Source organism: Coregonus clupeaformis, chromosome 31, assembly GCF_020615455.1.
Source record: "Coregonus clupeaformis isolate EN_2021a chromosome 31, ASM2061545v1, whole genome shotgun sequence".
Taxonomy (NCBI): domain Eukaryota; kingdom Metazoa; phylum Chordata; class Actinopteri; order Salmoniformes; family Salmonidae; genus Coregonus; species Coregonus clupeaformis.
In genome coordinates, this window is record NC_059222.1 from 16,074,125 (window position 1) to 16,092,544 (window position 18,420).

At 43.7% G+C, this 18,420-nt stretch overlaps 1 protein-coding gene across 2 annotated transcripts in view; it reads right to left on the reverse strand.

Moving 5' to 3' along the window:
* sdccag8 (SHH signaling and ciliogenesis regulator sdccag8) overlaps positions 1-18,420 on the reverse strand; it is a 48,820-nt gene that overhangs the window by 6,275 nt on the left and 24,125 nt on the right. For both annotated transcript variants that reach the window (XM_041859010.2, XM_041859011.2), the window contains 3 exons: positions 9,871-9,998; positions 7,791-7,899; positions 4,208-4,339 (listed from right to left, as the gene is read on the reverse strand). In XM_041859010.2, coding sequence (XP_041714944.1) covers positions 4,208-4,339; positions 7,791-7,899; positions 9,871-9,998 — 369 coding nt within the window. The remainder of the gene's footprint in view (positions 1-4,207; positions 4,340-7,790; positions 7,900-9,870; positions 9,999-18,420) is intronic.

The window sequence follows — 18,420 nt, forward strand, 5'->3', positions numbered from 1 at the left end:
ATGAGGTGGGGTGTATGCCTGGAGGCCATGATGAATATCATACCCCCAACCTGTTAGGAATAGACTGGCCCGTTGTTGATCATGGTACCCTTTATTAGTTTGATTTAATATCTTTAATCCATGTAATTGTAGCCATGATTAATAGCTTAAGTAGACAAAAGAAACAAAAGTGGAGACCCAGAAAAGTGGATTTGGTCACACAGTCCTGGTCTCCAATAGAACACAAGCTAAACACAGCATCCATAGTATTACTAAAACATTAAACCTTTTTTAGATACTCCCAATAAAAACATACTGTGTCTGGTGGTAAAAATGAGCCCAATTTACCACAATAATGTAACGACAAACTCTGTTACACAAAACAAAACTCAAAAATAACAAACTAAACCTATGAAAGTCATAGCTCTAAAACGGTGGAAAAGTGTAAAGAAAAAAGAGCTAATGTTGCTGTTTTAGTTTGTTTTGTGGACGGTGTGATGCTGAGAGTCTGTTGATGTGATGCTCTGGTTAGTAACACAGCACTCCAGCTTGCATGCCTCTGGGAAGTGGCCCGGCGTACAGCATCGGAGCTGTAAAGCCACCGTTTGACAATGCTATTTCAGCAGGCCACCCAGCCTCAGCCCCCGGCTACACAGGCCAGCTGGGTGAGACAGAGAGGCAGAGCGAGGGATGAAGGGAGAGAGGGAGCATCAGTGCCACCCAGAGGCCAGAGGGAGAACAAGAAGCCCATACAGAAGAGTAAAAGGAACTCAGGCTGGAAGACTGTCCTGATATAGCCTCTGATATACTGATTCCATTTCTATGCAATGGATGTCGTTCAAATTTTCACAAACGTGATCATTGTATGATTATTTTGATTAGCGAAAAACATTAAGGATGAAATAAAAAGCACTAACGAGGGCTACACAGTCTAAAACTGTCTTGCTGTACTGAACCCCCCATTCTGCTCACAGATGAGTAAATGACTGAAATGGAGGTTAATTAAGTATAATAACCACTCCTCTAGGATCACAATAGTTAAATCACCATATTGCCCCCCCTCGCTTCTTTCTCTCTCACTCACACGCAACCCCTTCTGCATCTTCCTTGCCTCTGCCAACTTCATTTGCAAATGAAAAGTTTGAGGAGCGTCTTCTTGTTTTTGGGGGGATGGCAGCACAGTCTGTGTTGGGGGGGAGAAGATGGGGTGGGAGGAGGGGGAGGAGAAGAGGAGGAAGGGGGTGGGTAGCAGAGCACCAGATGAAGCAGCCCTCGCCCGGGGGCCTTCGGTCTCTCCCGGCAGCGGCAAGGCTGTTCCCGGACCGCCGTCGACCATTTGTTCTATTATCCAATCTCCTGGAGCCTTTTGCCCAACAACTGCCTGCACCTCTCCCACACATGGCCCTCCATCCCTCTCTCTTCTACTCCAGACATGCACACCACCTTTCTTTATGGGGCCATATGGCTGACAGAAGCCTGTAGATTTAGCGGCACATCTGCGTATACATTACTGCTCTCCTTAAAGGGCTGTGATGCAAGACGCCAGTGTGTGTTTGTCAGAGAGTTGGTGATAATTGCTGAAGGAGCATGCTGGCAGCTGCAGGGGGGTGAAGGGACGGTGTGGCACTTGGTGCAGACAGGCAGAAGTGCGGTTGAAACAACAACTGAAGCGACGGGGCAGCGCAGTGGTGTACACACAAAATGTTAGTGTATTGGGTGTACAACCTAAAGCCTAAACAACTTTTCACTTCACTTATGTAGCTTGGTTTCTTAAAGAGAATTTCTATACAAATGTCAATGTATTGATGAATCTGTTTAGAGTTTGATAGATTACAGAATTAGCTTGAATGTATTGCACACTGCACAGCTGAGAAAACGGTGTCAGTAGGACTGGAGTGTGCTTGATTAGGCTACAGTTCTAACTCCCGTACTTAATTGCATTCCTGTTGAGGAAGGAAAAATCTGCCTGCTGCTGAATCTCTTCGATCATCCAACTAATTATTGCTTTCTATAGTCACTCAAGCATTAGGAACAGAATAGATGACAATACTGAAACAATTAAATGTCATTATATTATTTACCCAATTACTTCATTACAAAGATGCTCACCAGGAACTTGTTTTTCTCTCATGAAAGAATAATTTCCCATAAATAGTTCACAAATGGGCAATTATCTGATAACTGACTCCATACTGTGTATACCTATCCAATTCAATAATATATTCATTGCATATAATCCAATTCAATTTGATTCAATCTATTGATTGAATAATTTGATTAATCTTCATGGACTACACATCACACGACTGCTTCAGAAACACATTTTCCTTGTGCAATTTATAAGAAAAATCCACTGTCAGTCATGGAAATAATTTAAGTATAGCCTACAATACAAGTCTTACACTGAAATATTGCTTTATATGAGAGTCCTTGGGTCATAAGATACACTCATTTAGGAAAATTACATCTGGAATACTAATTAAATCAATCTCTGTGAATAGATAATACCTACTCTACTCAAATAAAATGTTTTAGTTTTTGTTAAATGCTCTTAACCCTTTATCACAACAGTGCTTTAATTAGTTAGACTATTCAATTCTTGATGAATCACTCTGATTTGATTATTATATAATTTTCACCATAATTAAAAACAGAGCCTCAAATTACAGATCAAATATCAAACCACAATGCAACATGTTAGTTCCTGATACATTCTCTGAACAAAATGTTGTTAAAGCCAGATAACTAGGCTGTTTCAAATCATCAAATTGTGTTCCTTATAATATATATAATTTTGTATGCTTTGTTTCTCGTCTATCTCTCCCCAATCTCTGGGCAAAAAAACACAGAAATACTATAATAAATAAATAAATGCAGGAGCAAAAACATTGTGTGCTAAAACCCCTGTGTAGCTTGGCATTCTCTCCCCAAATGTAAAAATAAATCAAGCTGATTTTCCAAATGTTTCATACACGCCATGCTGTTGCAGCACTTCACAGCACAGATTGCGCTCAATGTAGAATATGTGAGGACGGCAGAGCCTTGGTTATTTGCATGTTGGGTGAACCCATTTGCACCTGCTTGTTAACACGTACACCTTAACCCCGTGTGCCAGGGCAGCATACCCGCTGTGCCACCTATACCCAGAGCACTGAACACACAGGGGAATCACCCTTAGCATAGTGCTGCTGGGATTAGTGAGGAGGGGAACTTGGCAAAACACCAGAATCTTCCAGAATCTCTAACTAAATGCCTCACGTCATAATGGTTCTCATAATCATACGCAGCCACATTTCCACTTCTTTAACAACAGAGATCTTGTTTTACATTTGAGGTAGGTACATTAAACCAGGCTCCAGATTTCTCTAGATCCTTTCAATGCAATCACAACAGAGAACTGCCATCACTGTAAATAAGCACCTATATGTCTTCACAGTAAAAATTGAGCTTGCCTTGAACGTTCAATTACAGTTCTTAAAACAAGTAATTCACAAACAAATAACTGATAGTATATCTCAATTGGTAAGAATGTTTTTACAATTTTCAATTTCTCCACACCTATAGCAAACAGACCTCTATTCTCCCAGTGTGTCTCCACAACGTGAACAACCTCACAGACCGGACAGCTGCGATTCTCTCTCAACTTCCTTTTTTACCTATTGTTTTTCTTCCTGGCACTTTTTTGACAGTGGGTGTTAAACAATATGTAGTGTTACGTTGGGAGCAGGGGGCGGGCGGGCGGGGGGGATACAGGCTCCCAGAAGAAGCCTCAGTGGAGCGCCGAAGCGCGCCGGTGACGCCCACACACCCTCGCCCACGTGGCACTGCCAGGCTGTGTGCCAAGCGGCCCTGGGCTCGGCGTATCGTATGCTCTGTATACCCTCCTGACTCAGATGGGAAGAGGCCCCCGCAACACAACAGTCTTTAAAAAGACTACTGTACCCCAGGTACTGTGCTACTGTACTGGCCACTAGTACATACACTGTACTGTAACTCTACCGACTGGTTACTGTTAGTCAGCCATGTTTAGACTTCAAATTCTGTTCACTCTTCATCCTCTCCTTTCAACATGTCCTCTAATCGCTACAGTACTTCAACATGAGAAGGATTGATCCTAGATCCTAGGAAATCTATTCGCACTTCATGGCTTAGCAATATCCTTCCATAATCCTTATCAGCTATCCGTGTGCTTGTGTAGACCATGGTGTGTGTGTGTGCGAGTCAATACCTGTTCTTCATGCGCTGGTGCATCCTCCCATGTTGTACACACTGCTCCTCCATCTCTGTACAGCGAGCTCTCAGCTTCCCAACACTCTCCTCAAGATTATCCTTCTCCAGGGATAGCTGCTCCACCTCACTCCTGACAACCACACATACAAATGTATTTTTATTTTTATGGCATTGAGTGTTCAGCTATCAGTCTCACCAGACGGTGCACCCTTCTTCAATAGCCCTTGAAGTATGTTTGCTCCTGTTTGGTGGGTGTGGCCTAATAAATATGAAATAGCAAAACTTGTGCAACACACCATACGGTAATAGCCCTTTTGGCCACCATAATCACACCGTTCTTCAACTGGTTGTTTAGTGCAGTATGTACACCTATGTGAGAATGTTGTTCATTGACTACAGCTCAGCGTTCAACACCATAGTGCCCTCCAAGCTCATCACTAAGCTCAGGACCCTGGGACTGAACACCTCCCTCTGCAACTGGATCCTGGACTTCCTGACAGGCTGTCCCCAGCTGGTGAGGGTAGTCAACAACACATCCGCCACGCTGACCCTCAACACGGGGGACCCTCAAGGGTGTGTGCTTAGTCCCCTCCTGTATTCCCTGGTCACCCATGACTGTGTGGCCACTCCAACACCATCATTAAGGTTGCTGACGACGCGACGGTGGTAGGCCTGATCACTGACGACGATGAGACAGCCTATAGGGAGGAGGTCAGTGACCTGGCAGTGTGGTGCCAGGACAACAACCTTTCCCTTAACGTCAGCAAGACAAAGGAGCTGATGGTGGACTACAGGAAACAGAGGGCCAAGCACACCCCCATCCACATCAACAGGGCTGTAGTGGAGCGGGTCTAGAGCTTCCAGTTCCTCGGTGTCCACATCACTAAGGAATTAACATGGTCCACACACACCAACACAGTCGGGAAAAAGGCACGACAATTCCTCTTCCACCTCAGGAGGCTGAAAAGATTTGGCATGGGCCCTCAGATCCTCAAAAAGTTATACAGCTGCACCATTGAGAGCATCTTGAATTGGCATGCAAAATTCCAGGAACGTTCAATAAATTCCCTGGTTTTCCAGAAATCCTTGTTGGTGGATACCGGATTTCCTGCTTATTCCCTCCTGATTCCAGGAATCCTCCAACTGGGACTTTGGGAAAATTTGGGAATTTATTGAAACTTCCCAGAAATGTGCAATCTTGACTGACTGCATCTTGACTGGCTACATCACCGCTTGGTATGGCAAGTGCTTGGCATCCAACTGCAAGGCGCTACAGAGGGTGGTGAGTACGGCCCAGTACATCATTGGGGCCAAGCTCCCTGCCATCCAGGACTTCTATACCAGGTGGTGTGAGAGGAAGGCCCTAAAAATTGTCAAAGACTGCAGCCACCCAAGCCATAGACTGTTCTCTCTGCTACCGCACGGCAAGCGGTACCAGTGCACCAAGTCTGGAACCAACAGGACCCTGAACAGCTTCTACCCTCAAGCCATAAGACTGCTAAATAGTTAACCAAATAGCTACCCGGACTATCTTTATTGACCCCCTCTTTGCACCAACTCTTGACTCATCACATACGCTGCTGCTACTGTTTATTATCTATCCTGTTGCCCAGACTCGGTACTGGTAGCCCGTGTATATAGCCAAGTTATCGTTACTCATTGTGTATCTATTCCTTGTGTTATCTTTCTATAATTTTTCTATTTTTCTCTCTGCATTGTAGGGAAGGGGGCCGTAAGTAAGCATTTCACTGTTAGTCTACAACTGTTGTTTACGAAGCATGTGACAAATAACATTTGATTTGGTTGTACTGAACGCACACCAAGTGTATAAACTGTTTTACCACCCTTTTTTTGCAGTTTATAATGCTTCCAAAAGGTGAAGAGCCAGGTTGTTGAAACCTGAAGGATTCTCTCAACAACTACAACAACAACAGTGCTCCAACTCTGCCAAGTCTATCACATTAGTGATAGCGATCGCTCATTTCTCCAACTGTGTGATCCGAGAGAAGGCTGCTGCCATTGCTATGAATGACATTTAGCCACAACCAGTTGGTTGTTCTTTGAAAGATAAGAGCCATTGACACACTGCATTCCAAGTAAGAAATGAGAGGAGAGAATGGGAGGAGCTGTAGAGTTAACGGACATCTATGTACAGCAGTGGTTCTCAACCCTGGTTTTGTTTTTGCCCTGGCACTACACACCTAATTCAAATCATCAAGCTTGATGATGAGTTGATCATTAGAATCAGCTGTGTAGTGCTAGGGCAAAAACCTAAATGTGCACCCCTTTGGGTCCCCAGGACCAGGATTGAGAACCACTGATGTACAGCACTGTGGCAATCGAGACTTCCAGATTAGGAGCTCCATCCTTTACTCAGGTTGAGTTCTACTCATCCCATATTCCAGGAGCCCAAATTGGCCAGCAGGCTATTGGCCTCCCCTCTTCCTCTTCTTCTCTCTTGCTCTCAACAGGCTGCACTGGGCTGTGGAGGAGGAGGAGGAGAAGGCCTTTGCCTTGTTTACTGTTGGGTGTAGTGGTGCAGAAGAACGCAGTGCATTCATCTGGCTAGCAGGCCGGCAGCGCTTTAGCTGGCACATTGAGCATGAGGCATCGGGAGCTGAAACAGCCTGCAGACACACAACAAAAGGCCACCACAGTGCAACACTGAATGAGGGCTACGCAGCGGATGTAGTGGTTTTACAATTGTGCGTGTGTGTATGTGTGTTTAGGAGAGAGAGAGAGAGAGAAAGAGAGAGGGCATATAAACGTTGGTTTACAAGCTGTTGTCCTCTGTGTTAGCGTTACTGAGTATGTATTTGTATGGGTGGATTTTCTTATAAGATGAGAGTGTCGTCCTGTCCTGTCCAGTATATGGGGGTTGGTAGGACCTAGGCAGGTTTGGCGGTCTGGCTGTGGCAGATTGGGGGCTGTGATGTGACTAATGTGCTTTACACTGTTTTAACAGCTGACTGGCCCAGAGGCCTGAGGTGACAAACGTGTGTGTGTGTGTGTGTGTGTGTGGACAGGCTGGCGTGGCCCACTGCATAATGACAGCAGCTCTGATACAGCACAGTGTCGTGACAACATTGCAAAGGAACAGTGCCACGGAGAACAGATTTCACAATCTGGAGGTATGCTGTATGGTTCTTCTCATCCAATGTCATATTTGACATTATGGTCAAAAACAACAACAAAAAACAGGTCAAGGACTTTCGCCGGCAACGCAATTCCAGGTTCCATCAGGCACTGAAGTCAGGCAGTGAAAATATGTCATGCTTAGATATATTTATTTATCATGACCGCATTAAAAAAGTCTGACAGACTGACATAAATAATATTAAATAAGTGATAAACGTGTGTGTGAAGAGGACTGGCCACTCCTCAGAGCCTGGTTTCTCTCTAGGTTTCTTGCCTTTCTAAGTTTTTCCTAGCCACTGTGCTCTGCATCTGCATTGCTTGCTCTTGGGGTTTTAGGCTGGGTATCTGTAAAGCACTCTGTGACAACTTGTCCTGATTGTCCTGATTGATTGATTAATAAATGTCCAGTAAATAAGTGTTAATGTCCAGTGTGGGTGTGTTACCTGCTGGTCTCTGTCAGCATCTCCAGCTTGGCCCCCAGACTGAGACATTCCTCCTTCAGTTTCCCTATCAGGGCATTCTGGGAGCTGAGGAGGGACTCCAGCTCACCCACTGCAAGGGAACATGGGATAGCGGGTTCAGTGACCACAGTCATGATAAATACTGTGCATTCACTCAACATCAAATATCTCGCATCCTGGACAGGTACAGGAAAAAGATGGTGAATTACATACAGTATGTTTATTTGTGCCTGTAGTATCTTTCTGCAGATTCACCATGCATTGAAGTTGTTCAAAGAAAGGATTGTATTGTAAATAGAGTTGTTTGAAGCTCTTTCCGTTTGCTAGGTTTTTAACCTTGTTGCCATGTAAAATAAATAAAATAATGAAATGTTTTGTTGTCACATACACCACACACAGTAGGTGCAGTGAAATGTGTTGTTTTACAGTGCCCATAGACTGACTCGCGACTCTTTTGGAACGATCCAACACTCGACTTTGATCAGTCTTTGAAATGTTGTGCAGCGGTATCATCACCAACATATGTCTTTTTAAAACAATGCCCCAAGTTTGGAATGGTGTCCATTCCACCTGCTCTACCATTCTGTCACAATAGAACTCATGAAGGACTCCAGTCTTTTGAAAAGCACCTCAGATTTATAAAAGAGCCTTTCAACTGTTTACTATTCTGTGAAATAGCAGCCGAGTGGATATGCAGATGACACTTCCAGGCTTAGATCTCAAGTGCTTCATGCAGGAGAGCTTACCTGGCATTCACAGGGAAATCGGTAGAACTAGACTTTTACATTGTACATTCTGGCTGAGTAAGGGTAGTTTACAGTAAAATGTTCTAATTGCTGCAGTGCTGAGACACGCTAGTCAGATTCCTTTAATTCAGAGGAAGTGAAAGAAGCTGCTATTCAGACAAGAGGTTGGATTCCACTGGTCAAGTTTATTACCACTAAACTGGGACTTAAGGGATGATGCTCAGGGGTGAAATGAACTGTGACTGTACACAAAGTAGGGAGCAATTACTAACTATACACAGCTAATCTAGTCAAGAAAACAAAGTTGGTTTCATGTTTTCTCTAAAAGGATTTAGTCATGGTGGCTTATGGACGTAGTCTGCCAGTGTACAGAGGAAAATACTCCAGAAAGCTCTGTGTTAGCCATTTGGACCTAAATAGACAAAGCACACAGCATGGACACACAAAGCAAATACAGATATTTGGGACGTGGTGTGATTTTTTTTTTTTTTTTTTTTTACATGGTGCAAAATGAAACTTTACCCAAAAATAGTTGGGTCGCAGGCTGGGAGCAGTAAAAAAAAACTTGCCCAAAAGAATCGTAATTAGCTAACAGGCTTTGAAAGCGGCTGGGCATGCGTAGGCCACAGAGACAAACAAGATACAAAGACAAACAAACTGGGAGTAAAAACAAACAGCAGAGAGAGAGAGAAAAAAACGATATCGTCTAGAGGCTATTCTGTCTACAACTACTAAAAACCAAACTGTTTAGAAAGGGAGGGAGGGGGGAGGGAGGGAGGGGGGTGGTTGGGAGAGAGAGAAAACTAATTAGCTGGTGAGAGTGGCCATTATACGCTTTAGAGAAGGAAGTGGTCTGTGGTATTAAAGGACTAATTCCATAGGCCCAGAGAGCTTCCTGCTGAGCTTCTGATGCCATCTCTCTTTAGACAACATGTGTGCCGCCGAGCTGCGCCAAAAAGAAGCCCTTTGTTTTCCCGAGGCTTTGTTCTGGCAATCAGCATGCTTCAAGTTTCTCAAAACACAGGTAAGTAAACTCACTGGATCCAGATGGTTCAACAGATGTGAGAGCAGCACTCCGAAATCTACAGACAGTGGGCCCAGAACGCGGCCCATTTTTCCCCTTTCTAAACGCTAACTAATATGTAATGGCCAATCTCTGGAGTGCCAAGCATCTGCTCCCTTCGGCCAGCCAAAGGTTACAGGTGTTCCTGATACCGTCCCTCACAGTGTGGCATGGGCCGGGGTGTGGATGGGGGCATGGAAGGTGGAGAAAGGTGGGGGTGTTTTTTTGGCAGGCGGTGCCACCGGACACCCACCGCTCTGCTCGTGCTGCGCCTCCATTTGCTGGAGCCTCTGTGTCAGCTCCTGCTCGCGCTGCTGTGCCGCGAAGGTCAGAGCATCCATGTCCTCGCCCCGGCAGCGCTCCGCACTCTCCTTCTCCTGCCTGAGAGAGAGAGAGACGGAGGGAGAATAGAAAGAGAGAGAAGAGAGATAGACAGAGAGACGGGGGGAAGTAAAAAGAGAGCTCATGAGGGGTGGAAGGGTAACAGTGTCACGCCCCAGACAATAGGCCCCTGGGTGTTGAGGCAGCTGTCCACAACACAATGCAACAGAACACAGTGTACACTGTAGGGGTGAGATGTACTGTGATGGACTGATGGCAAACAATAACGCTGTATCCTGTGTTTCCCCTATATTCACATAGCAGCGGCGGGACCTTTAGCCCCGCCACTCCCAAAAATATGATTTAAAAGAATTAATTTATATACACACTACCAGTCAAAAGTTTGGACACACCTACTCATTCAAAGGTTTTTATTTTTTACATTGTAGAATAATAGTGAAGACATCAAAACTATGAAATAACACATATGGAATCATGTAGTAACCAAAAGTGTTAAACAAATCAAAATATATTTTCTATTTTCTATTCTTCAAAGTAGCCACCCTTTGCCTTGATGACAGCTTTGCACACGCTTGGCATTCTCACAACCAGCTTCATGAGGTAGTCACCTGGAATGCATTTCAATTAACAGGTGTGACTTCTTAAAAGTTAACTTGTGGAATTTATTTCCTTCTTAATGCGTTTCAGCCAATCAGTTGTGTTGTGACAAGGTAGGGGTGATATACAGAAGATAGCCCTATTTGGTAAAAGACCAAGTACATATTATGGCAAGAACAGCTCAAATAAGCAAAGAGAAACGACAGTCCATCATTACTTTATGACATGAAGGTCAGTCAATATGGAACATTTCAAGAACTTTGAAAGTTTCTTCAAGTGCAGTCGCAAAAACCAACAAGCGCTATGATGAAACTGGCTCTCATGAGGACCACCACAGGAATGGAAGACCCAGAGTTACCTCTGCTGCAGAGGATAAGTTCATTAGAGTTACCAGCCTCAGAAATTGCAGCCCAAATAAATGCTTCACAGAGTTCAAGTAACAGACACATCTCAACATCAACTGTTCAGAGGAGACTGTGTGAATCAGGCCTTCATGGTCTAGCTGCTGCAAATAAACCACTACTAAAGGCCACCAATAAGAAGAAAAGACTTGCTTGGGCCAAGAAACACGAGCAATGGACATTAGACTGGTGGAAATTTGTCCTTTGGTCTGGAGTACAAATTTGAGATTTTTGGTTCCAACCGCCGTGTCTTTGTGAGACATATGTGTGGTTCCCACCTTAAAGCATGGAGGAGGAGGTGTTATGGTGTGGAGGTGCTTTGCTGGTGACACTGTCTGTGATTTATTTAGAATTCAATACACACACACACACACACACACACACACACACACACACACACACACACACACACACACACACACACACACACACACAAATACATACACACATATACACACACACACAAATACATACACACATACACACACACACACACACACACACACACACACACACACACATGTATGTACAGTGGGGGGAAAAAGTATTTAGCCTGTAATTTTCATCATAGGTACACGTCAACTATGACAGACAAAATGAGAATTTTTTTTCCAGAAAATCACATTGTAGGATTTTTAATGAATTTATTTGCAAATTATGGTGGAAAATAAGTATTTGGTCAATAACAAAAGTTTCTCAATACTTTGTTATATACCCTTTGTTGGCAATGACACAGGTCAAACGTTTTCTGTAAGTCTTCACAAGGTTTTCACACACTGTTGCTGGTATTTTGGCCCATTCCTCCATGCAGATCTCCTCTAGAGCAGTGATGTTTTGGGGCTGTCGCTGGGAAACACGGACTTTCAACTCCCTCCAAAGATTTTCTATGGGGTTGAGATCTGGAGACTGGCTAGGCCACTCCAGGACCTTGAAATGCTTCTTACGTAGCCACTCCTTCGTTGCCCGGGCGGTGTGTTTGGGATCATTGTCATGCTGAAAGACCCAGCCACGTTTCATATTCAATGCCCTTGCTGATGGAAGGAGGTTTTCACTCAAAATCTCACGATACATGGCCCCATTCATTCTTTCCTTTACACGGATCAGTCGTCCTGGTCCCTTTGCAGAAAAACAGCCCCAAAGCATGATGTTTCCACCCCCATGCTTCACAGTAGGTATGGTGTTCTTTGGATGCAACTCAGCATTCTTTGTCCTCCAAACACGACGAGTTGAGTTTTTACCAAAAAGTTATATTTTGGTTTCATCTGACATTCTCCCAATCCTCTTCTGGATCATCCAAATGCACTCTAGCAAACTTCAGACGGGCCTGGACATGTACTGGCTTAAGCAGGGAGACACGTCTGGCACTGCAGGATTTGAGTCCCTGGCGGCGTAGTGTGTTACTGATGGTAGGCTTTGTTACTTTGGTCCCAGCTCTCTGCAGGTCATTCACTAGGTCCCCCCGTGTGGTTCTGGGATTTTTGCTCACCGTTCTTGTGATCATTTTGACCCCACGGGGTGAGATCTTGCGTGGAGCCCCAGATCGAGGGAGATTATCAGTGGTCTTCTATGTCTTCCATTTCCTAATAATTGCTCCCACAGTTGATTTCTTCAAACCAAGCTGCTTACCTATTGCAGATTCAGTCTTCCCAGCCTGGTGCAGGTCTACAATTTTGTTTCTGGTGTCCTTTGACAGCTATTTGGTCTTGGCCATAGTGGAGTTTGGAGTGTGACTGTTTGAGGTTGTGGACAGGTGTCTTTTATACTGATAACAAGTTCAAACAGGTGCCATTAATACAGGTAACGAGTGGAGGACAGAGGAGCCTCTTAAAGAAGAAGTTACAGGTCTGTGAGAGCCAGAAATCTTGCTTGTTTGTAGGTGACCAAATACTTATTTTCCACCATAATTTGCAAATTAATTCATTTAAAATCCTACAAGGTAAATTACTGGATTTTTTTTCTCAATTTGTCTGTCATAGTTGACGTGTACCTATGACGAAAATTACAGGCCTCTCTCATCTTTTTAAGTGGGAGAACATGCACAATTGTTGGCTGACTAAATACTTTTTTCCCCCACTGTATGTATATATATATATATATATATATATATATATATATACAGTCATGGCCAAAATTGTTGGCACCCCTGAAATTTTTCCAGAAAATGAAGTATTTCTCACAGAAAAGTATTGAAATTACACATGTTTTGCTATGCACATGTTTATTTCCTTTGTGTGTATTGGAATAACACAAAAAAAAACAGGAAAAAAGCAAATTTGACATAATTTCACACAAAACTAAAAAAATGGGCCGGACAAAGTTATTGGCACCCTTTCAAAATTGTGGATAAATAAGTTTGTTCCAAGCATGTGATGCTCCTTTAAACTCACCTGGGGCAAGTAACAGGTGTGGGCAATCTAAAAATCACACCTGAAAGCAGATAAAAAAGGGAGAGAAGTTGACTCAGTCTTTGCATTGTGTTTCTGTGTGTGCCACACTAAGCATGGAGAACAGAAAGAGGAAAAGAGAACTGTCTGAGGACTTGAGAACCAAAATTGTGGAAAAATATCAACAATCTCAAGGTTACAAGTCCATCTCCAGAGATCTAGATGTTCCTTTGTCCACAGTGCGCAACATGATCAAGAAGTTTGCAACCCATGGCACTGTAGCTAATCTCCTGGACGTGGACGGAAGAGAAAAATTGATGAAAGGTTGCAACGCAGGATAGTCCGGATGGTGGATAAGCAGCCCCAAACAAGTTCCAAAGAAATTCAAGCTGTCCTGCAGGCTCAGGGTGCATCAGTGTCAGCGCGAACTATACGTCGAAATTTGAATGAAATGAAACGCTATGGCAGGAGACCCAGGAGGACCCCCACTGCTGACAACAGAGACATAAAAAGCAAGACTACAGTTTGCCAAAATGTACATGAGTAAGCCAAATTCCTTCTGGGAGAACGTCTTATGGACAGATGAGACCAAGATAGAGCTTTTTGGTAAAGCACATCGTTCTACTGTTTACCGAAAATGTAATGAAGCCTTCAAAGAAAAGAACACAGTACCTACAGTCAAATATGGTGGAGGTTCAAAGATGTTTTGGGGTTGTTTTGCTGCCTCTGGCACTGGGTGCCTTGACTGTGTGCAAGGCATCATGAAATCTGAGGATTACCAAAGGATTTTGGGTCGCAATGTAGGGCCCAGTGTCAGAAAGCTGGGTTTGCGTCCGAGATCATGGGTCTTCCAGCAGGACAATGACCCCAAACATACTTCAAAAAGCACCCAGAAATGGATGGCAACAAAGCGCTGGAGAGTTCTGAAGTGGCCAGCAATGAGTCCAGATCTTAATCCCATTGAACACCTGTGGAGAGATCTTAAAATTGCTGTTGGGAAAAGGCACCCATCCAATATGAGAGACCTGGAGCAGTTTGCAAAAGAAGAGTGGTCCAAAATTCCGGGGTGAGAGGTGTAAGAAGCTTATTGATGGTTATAGGGAAGCGACTGATTTCAGTTATTTTTCCAAAGGGTGTGCAACTAAATATTAAGTTAAGGGTGCCAATCATTTTGTCCGGCCCATTTTTTGAGTTTTGTGTGAAATTATGTCAAATTTGCTTTTTTCCTGTTTTTTTTGTGTTATTCCAATACACACAAAGGAAATAAACATGTGCATAGCAAAACATGTGTAATTTCAATACTTTTCTATGAGAAATACTTCATTTTCTGGAAAAATTTCAGGGGTGCCAACAATTTTGGCCATGACTGTATATATATATATACGCATACATTTCCTGCCCAGACACGCTTTTAAAGGGATAGTGCAAGATTTTTTCTAGTCACATGAACTCATCATGGATTCAATTTTTATGTCTCTGCATGCAGTTTGAAGGAAGTTGCTAACTAGCGTCAGCACAATGACTGGAAGTCTAGGGGAACAGCTAGACTTCCAGCTTGCTAGCAGTTCCCATAGACTTCCAGTCATTGTCCTAACGCTGGTTAGCAATGGCTCGCAAAACTACTTTAAACTTCCTTCAAACTGCACACAGAGACATGAAAATGGTATCCATGAGTTCATCTGACTCTTGAATTATCCCTTTAAAAAGGTGCAATCTGCAGTTGCTACATCAATTTTTGGACTTGTGAATGAATGACACAGTATGTATCCATTGATTCTTGAAGAATATAATTTATAAATGCCACATGAGCTTAGTTCAACTGTCGTACCCCATCAGAACCCAAAATAAGCTTGTTTTACTCCAATGTTTGTAAACAAAGTAAATGTGAACCTCATCATGTCCCTACAGTGAAGTGGCGCACATCAGTTGTATTTCAGATGGTGTCAACATAATTTAAGTTTTATGCATTTTGGATTACAATGTATTTTTAAAAAGGAACCAGAAGTGACCTTCTCACAGTCGTTCTACAAAAACAAATCTCCCGGGTGGCATGCGCCCAGACCCCTGAAGCAAAGAGCCCCCACTACCTTTGCCACCGCTGCTGAAAAATAAATCCTATGGGAATCCCTGTATCTATCTCTGTAAAGCATCTCTTACAAGGTCCCAGTTGCTGTTGATCAAACTAGAAGACGCAAAGAACACAAAGCGAAGTACACACAATGACAATACAGTTATGAAAATTGTGATCAAACTACTGCACCACTAATTTTGCCCATAGAATACAATGTCATGTTGTGCTTTTTACCCCCATCGAAAATGAGATCTTGTATCAAGACCGTTATCTTCAAATTTCTAACAAAATAAACAAAAACAAATAATCACAATCAAATCAATCTATAGCAAATCCAACATGAACAAAACAACATCAATATGAAATCTAACGACAACGGCAACCAAAAAATCTCACAAAAGTTTAAAAGTGTTAATTAAGGCAGAGAACGAAAGAAAGAGACCAAACTTTTCTCCCACACTGGGTTTTGGAACAGGGCTCCAAAGTGACCGTCTCTCCAGGCCTGCTGTCGTCTGGAGTGTGAACGCAGGGGGGCGGGGTGTTGGGTGGTGGTGGTGCGCCTGCCTGGGAGACCAGGAGAGAGAGCGGCCACCCGCCCGGCCCCCTGCGGTGCTTGAACAGCGGCCTAAAACACCATCCATCCCCACACCAGCGCCCAGCGTGGGCTTGCAGAGCCCTCACAGCCAGCCATTTGTTACTGTTTGTTTCCAGGGGGGCCCCAGCCTCCCAGCCTCGCACCGGTGGTGTTTATCCACCAATTAGCATGAGACAGCCGGCCAGAAAGTTTCAGAGAGGACTGGAGGATGATGACGACTGACGAGAGTTGGAAATTTTGAGCCAGAATGCCAAGATGAGACATGGTCAGAAGAGAGCGATAGTGTGGAAGTTCGATTTGTTCTTTTTGAAGCTCTAGTGAAGACTGCCCTAAACCTTATTTCAATTTCTATAGTACATTATGATAGTAAATGATGATATATCATAAGCAGTGCTTTAATATCGGAGATGCACTTAAGCACTTAACATGTAGCCTAGGCCTGGGCGGTAGGTAAAGTAGCGGTTAGAGCGTTGGGCCAGTAACCGAAAAGTTGATAGTTCGAATCCCCGAGCCCACAAGATGAAAAAATATGGCGATGATCCCTTGAGCAAGACACTTAACCCTAATTGCTCCAGGGTCGCCATTGATAATGGCTGACTCTGGCCGTGACCCCACTCTCCGAGGGTATCTGAGGGGGAGGGGATATGCAAGAAACACATTTCCAATTCACCCCATTCATTTAATAAACACTTGTACATGTGTGAAATAGGACAAATATAAGCACCCACCAAATCATTATTAATAAATATCCTTTGGTATCTTTTGTTTTTAAATATGTGATTTCATCTTTATATATTATTCGCTGCAAAAATGAATTGCCTCATTGAGGACATTAACATTTTCTGAACCTGATTTAGGATGACTTGAGACCCATTATATCAGTATTTCACCCCTAGATAGAAGTATTTCACCCCTAGATAGAAAGCAACCGTCTAGAACTCCCCTAACAGAGATTTCTCACTGCTCCATATCTCTCAGTCCAGGGGTCACTTTGTTTGCTCACTGGCTGTAATGATGTGACTGAGCGAGGCCTAATGGTCAGTGAGTCAGGGCAGGGTCGACCAGCCTGATAGGGGGAACTATACTATCCCGTCCCAGCACCAGGCTCCGTGGCTAGGTCCTGGGTTCCAGAGCACTGAGTGAGGGCCCAGGGCTGCCTAAGTGGGTACTAGTCAAGCTGTTGCCCATTTGATTTGGAATACCACAGCCCATTCGAGCGCAGAGTTTGCAGCACCCCGCGGTGCTCCGTGATCCACAGCCAGGAATGACCAAATGCTACGTTTCCTAAAATGAGCGCAAATTGGAGTCAGCCGCTTGGCAACACCAGCTCCTGTTTAGTGTGATAATGTGTCAACCTCTTTCTCTTTCAAGACTAACTTTGTGAACATGTTTGTCAACTTAGATAACATCAACTTCTACACTTTTGCAGTGAACAACTCAACTGAAAATCATGGTATAGTACATGTACAGTACCAGTCAAAAGTTTGGACACACCTACTCATTCAAGGGTTTTTCTTTATTTTTACTATTTTCTACATTGTAGAATAATAGTGAAGACATCAAAACTATGAAATAACACATATGGAATCATGTAGTAACCAAAAAAAGTGTTCAACAAATCAAAATATATTTTAGATTTTAGATTCTTCAAAGTAGCCACCCTTTGCCTTGACGACAGCTTTGCACACTCTTGGCATTCTCTCAACCAGCTTCATGAGGAATGCTTTTCCAACAGCCTTGAAGGAGTTCCCACATATGCGGAGCACTTGTTGGCTGCTTTTCCCTCACTCTGCCGTCCGACTCATCCCAAACCATCTCAATTGGGTTAAGGTCGGGTGATTATGGAGGCCAGGTCAACTGATGCAGCAGTCCATCACTCTCCTTGGTCAAATAGCCCTTACACAGCCTGGAGGTGTGTTTTGGGTCATTGTCCTGTTGAAAAACAAATTATACTCCCACTAAACGCAAACCAGATGGGATGTCGTATCGCTGCAGAATGCTGTGGTAGCCAGGCTGGTTAAGTGTGCCTTGAATTCTAAATAAATCAGACAGGGTCACCAGCAAAGCACCCCCACACCATCACACCTCCTCCTCCATGCTTCACGGTGGGAACCACACATGCAGAGATCATCCGTTCACCTACTCTGTGTCTCACAAAGACACGGCGGTTGGAACCACAAAATCTCCAATTTGGACTCATCAGACAAAAAGGATAGATTTCCACCAGTCTAATATCCATTGCTCATGTTTCTTGGCCCAAGCAAGTCTCTTCTTATTATTGGTGTCATTTAGTAGTGGTTTCTTTGCAGCAATTAGACCATGAAGGCCTGATTCACACAGTCTCCTCTGTACAGTTGATGTTGAGATGTGTCTGTTACTTGAACTCTGTGAAGCATTTATTTGGGCTGCAATT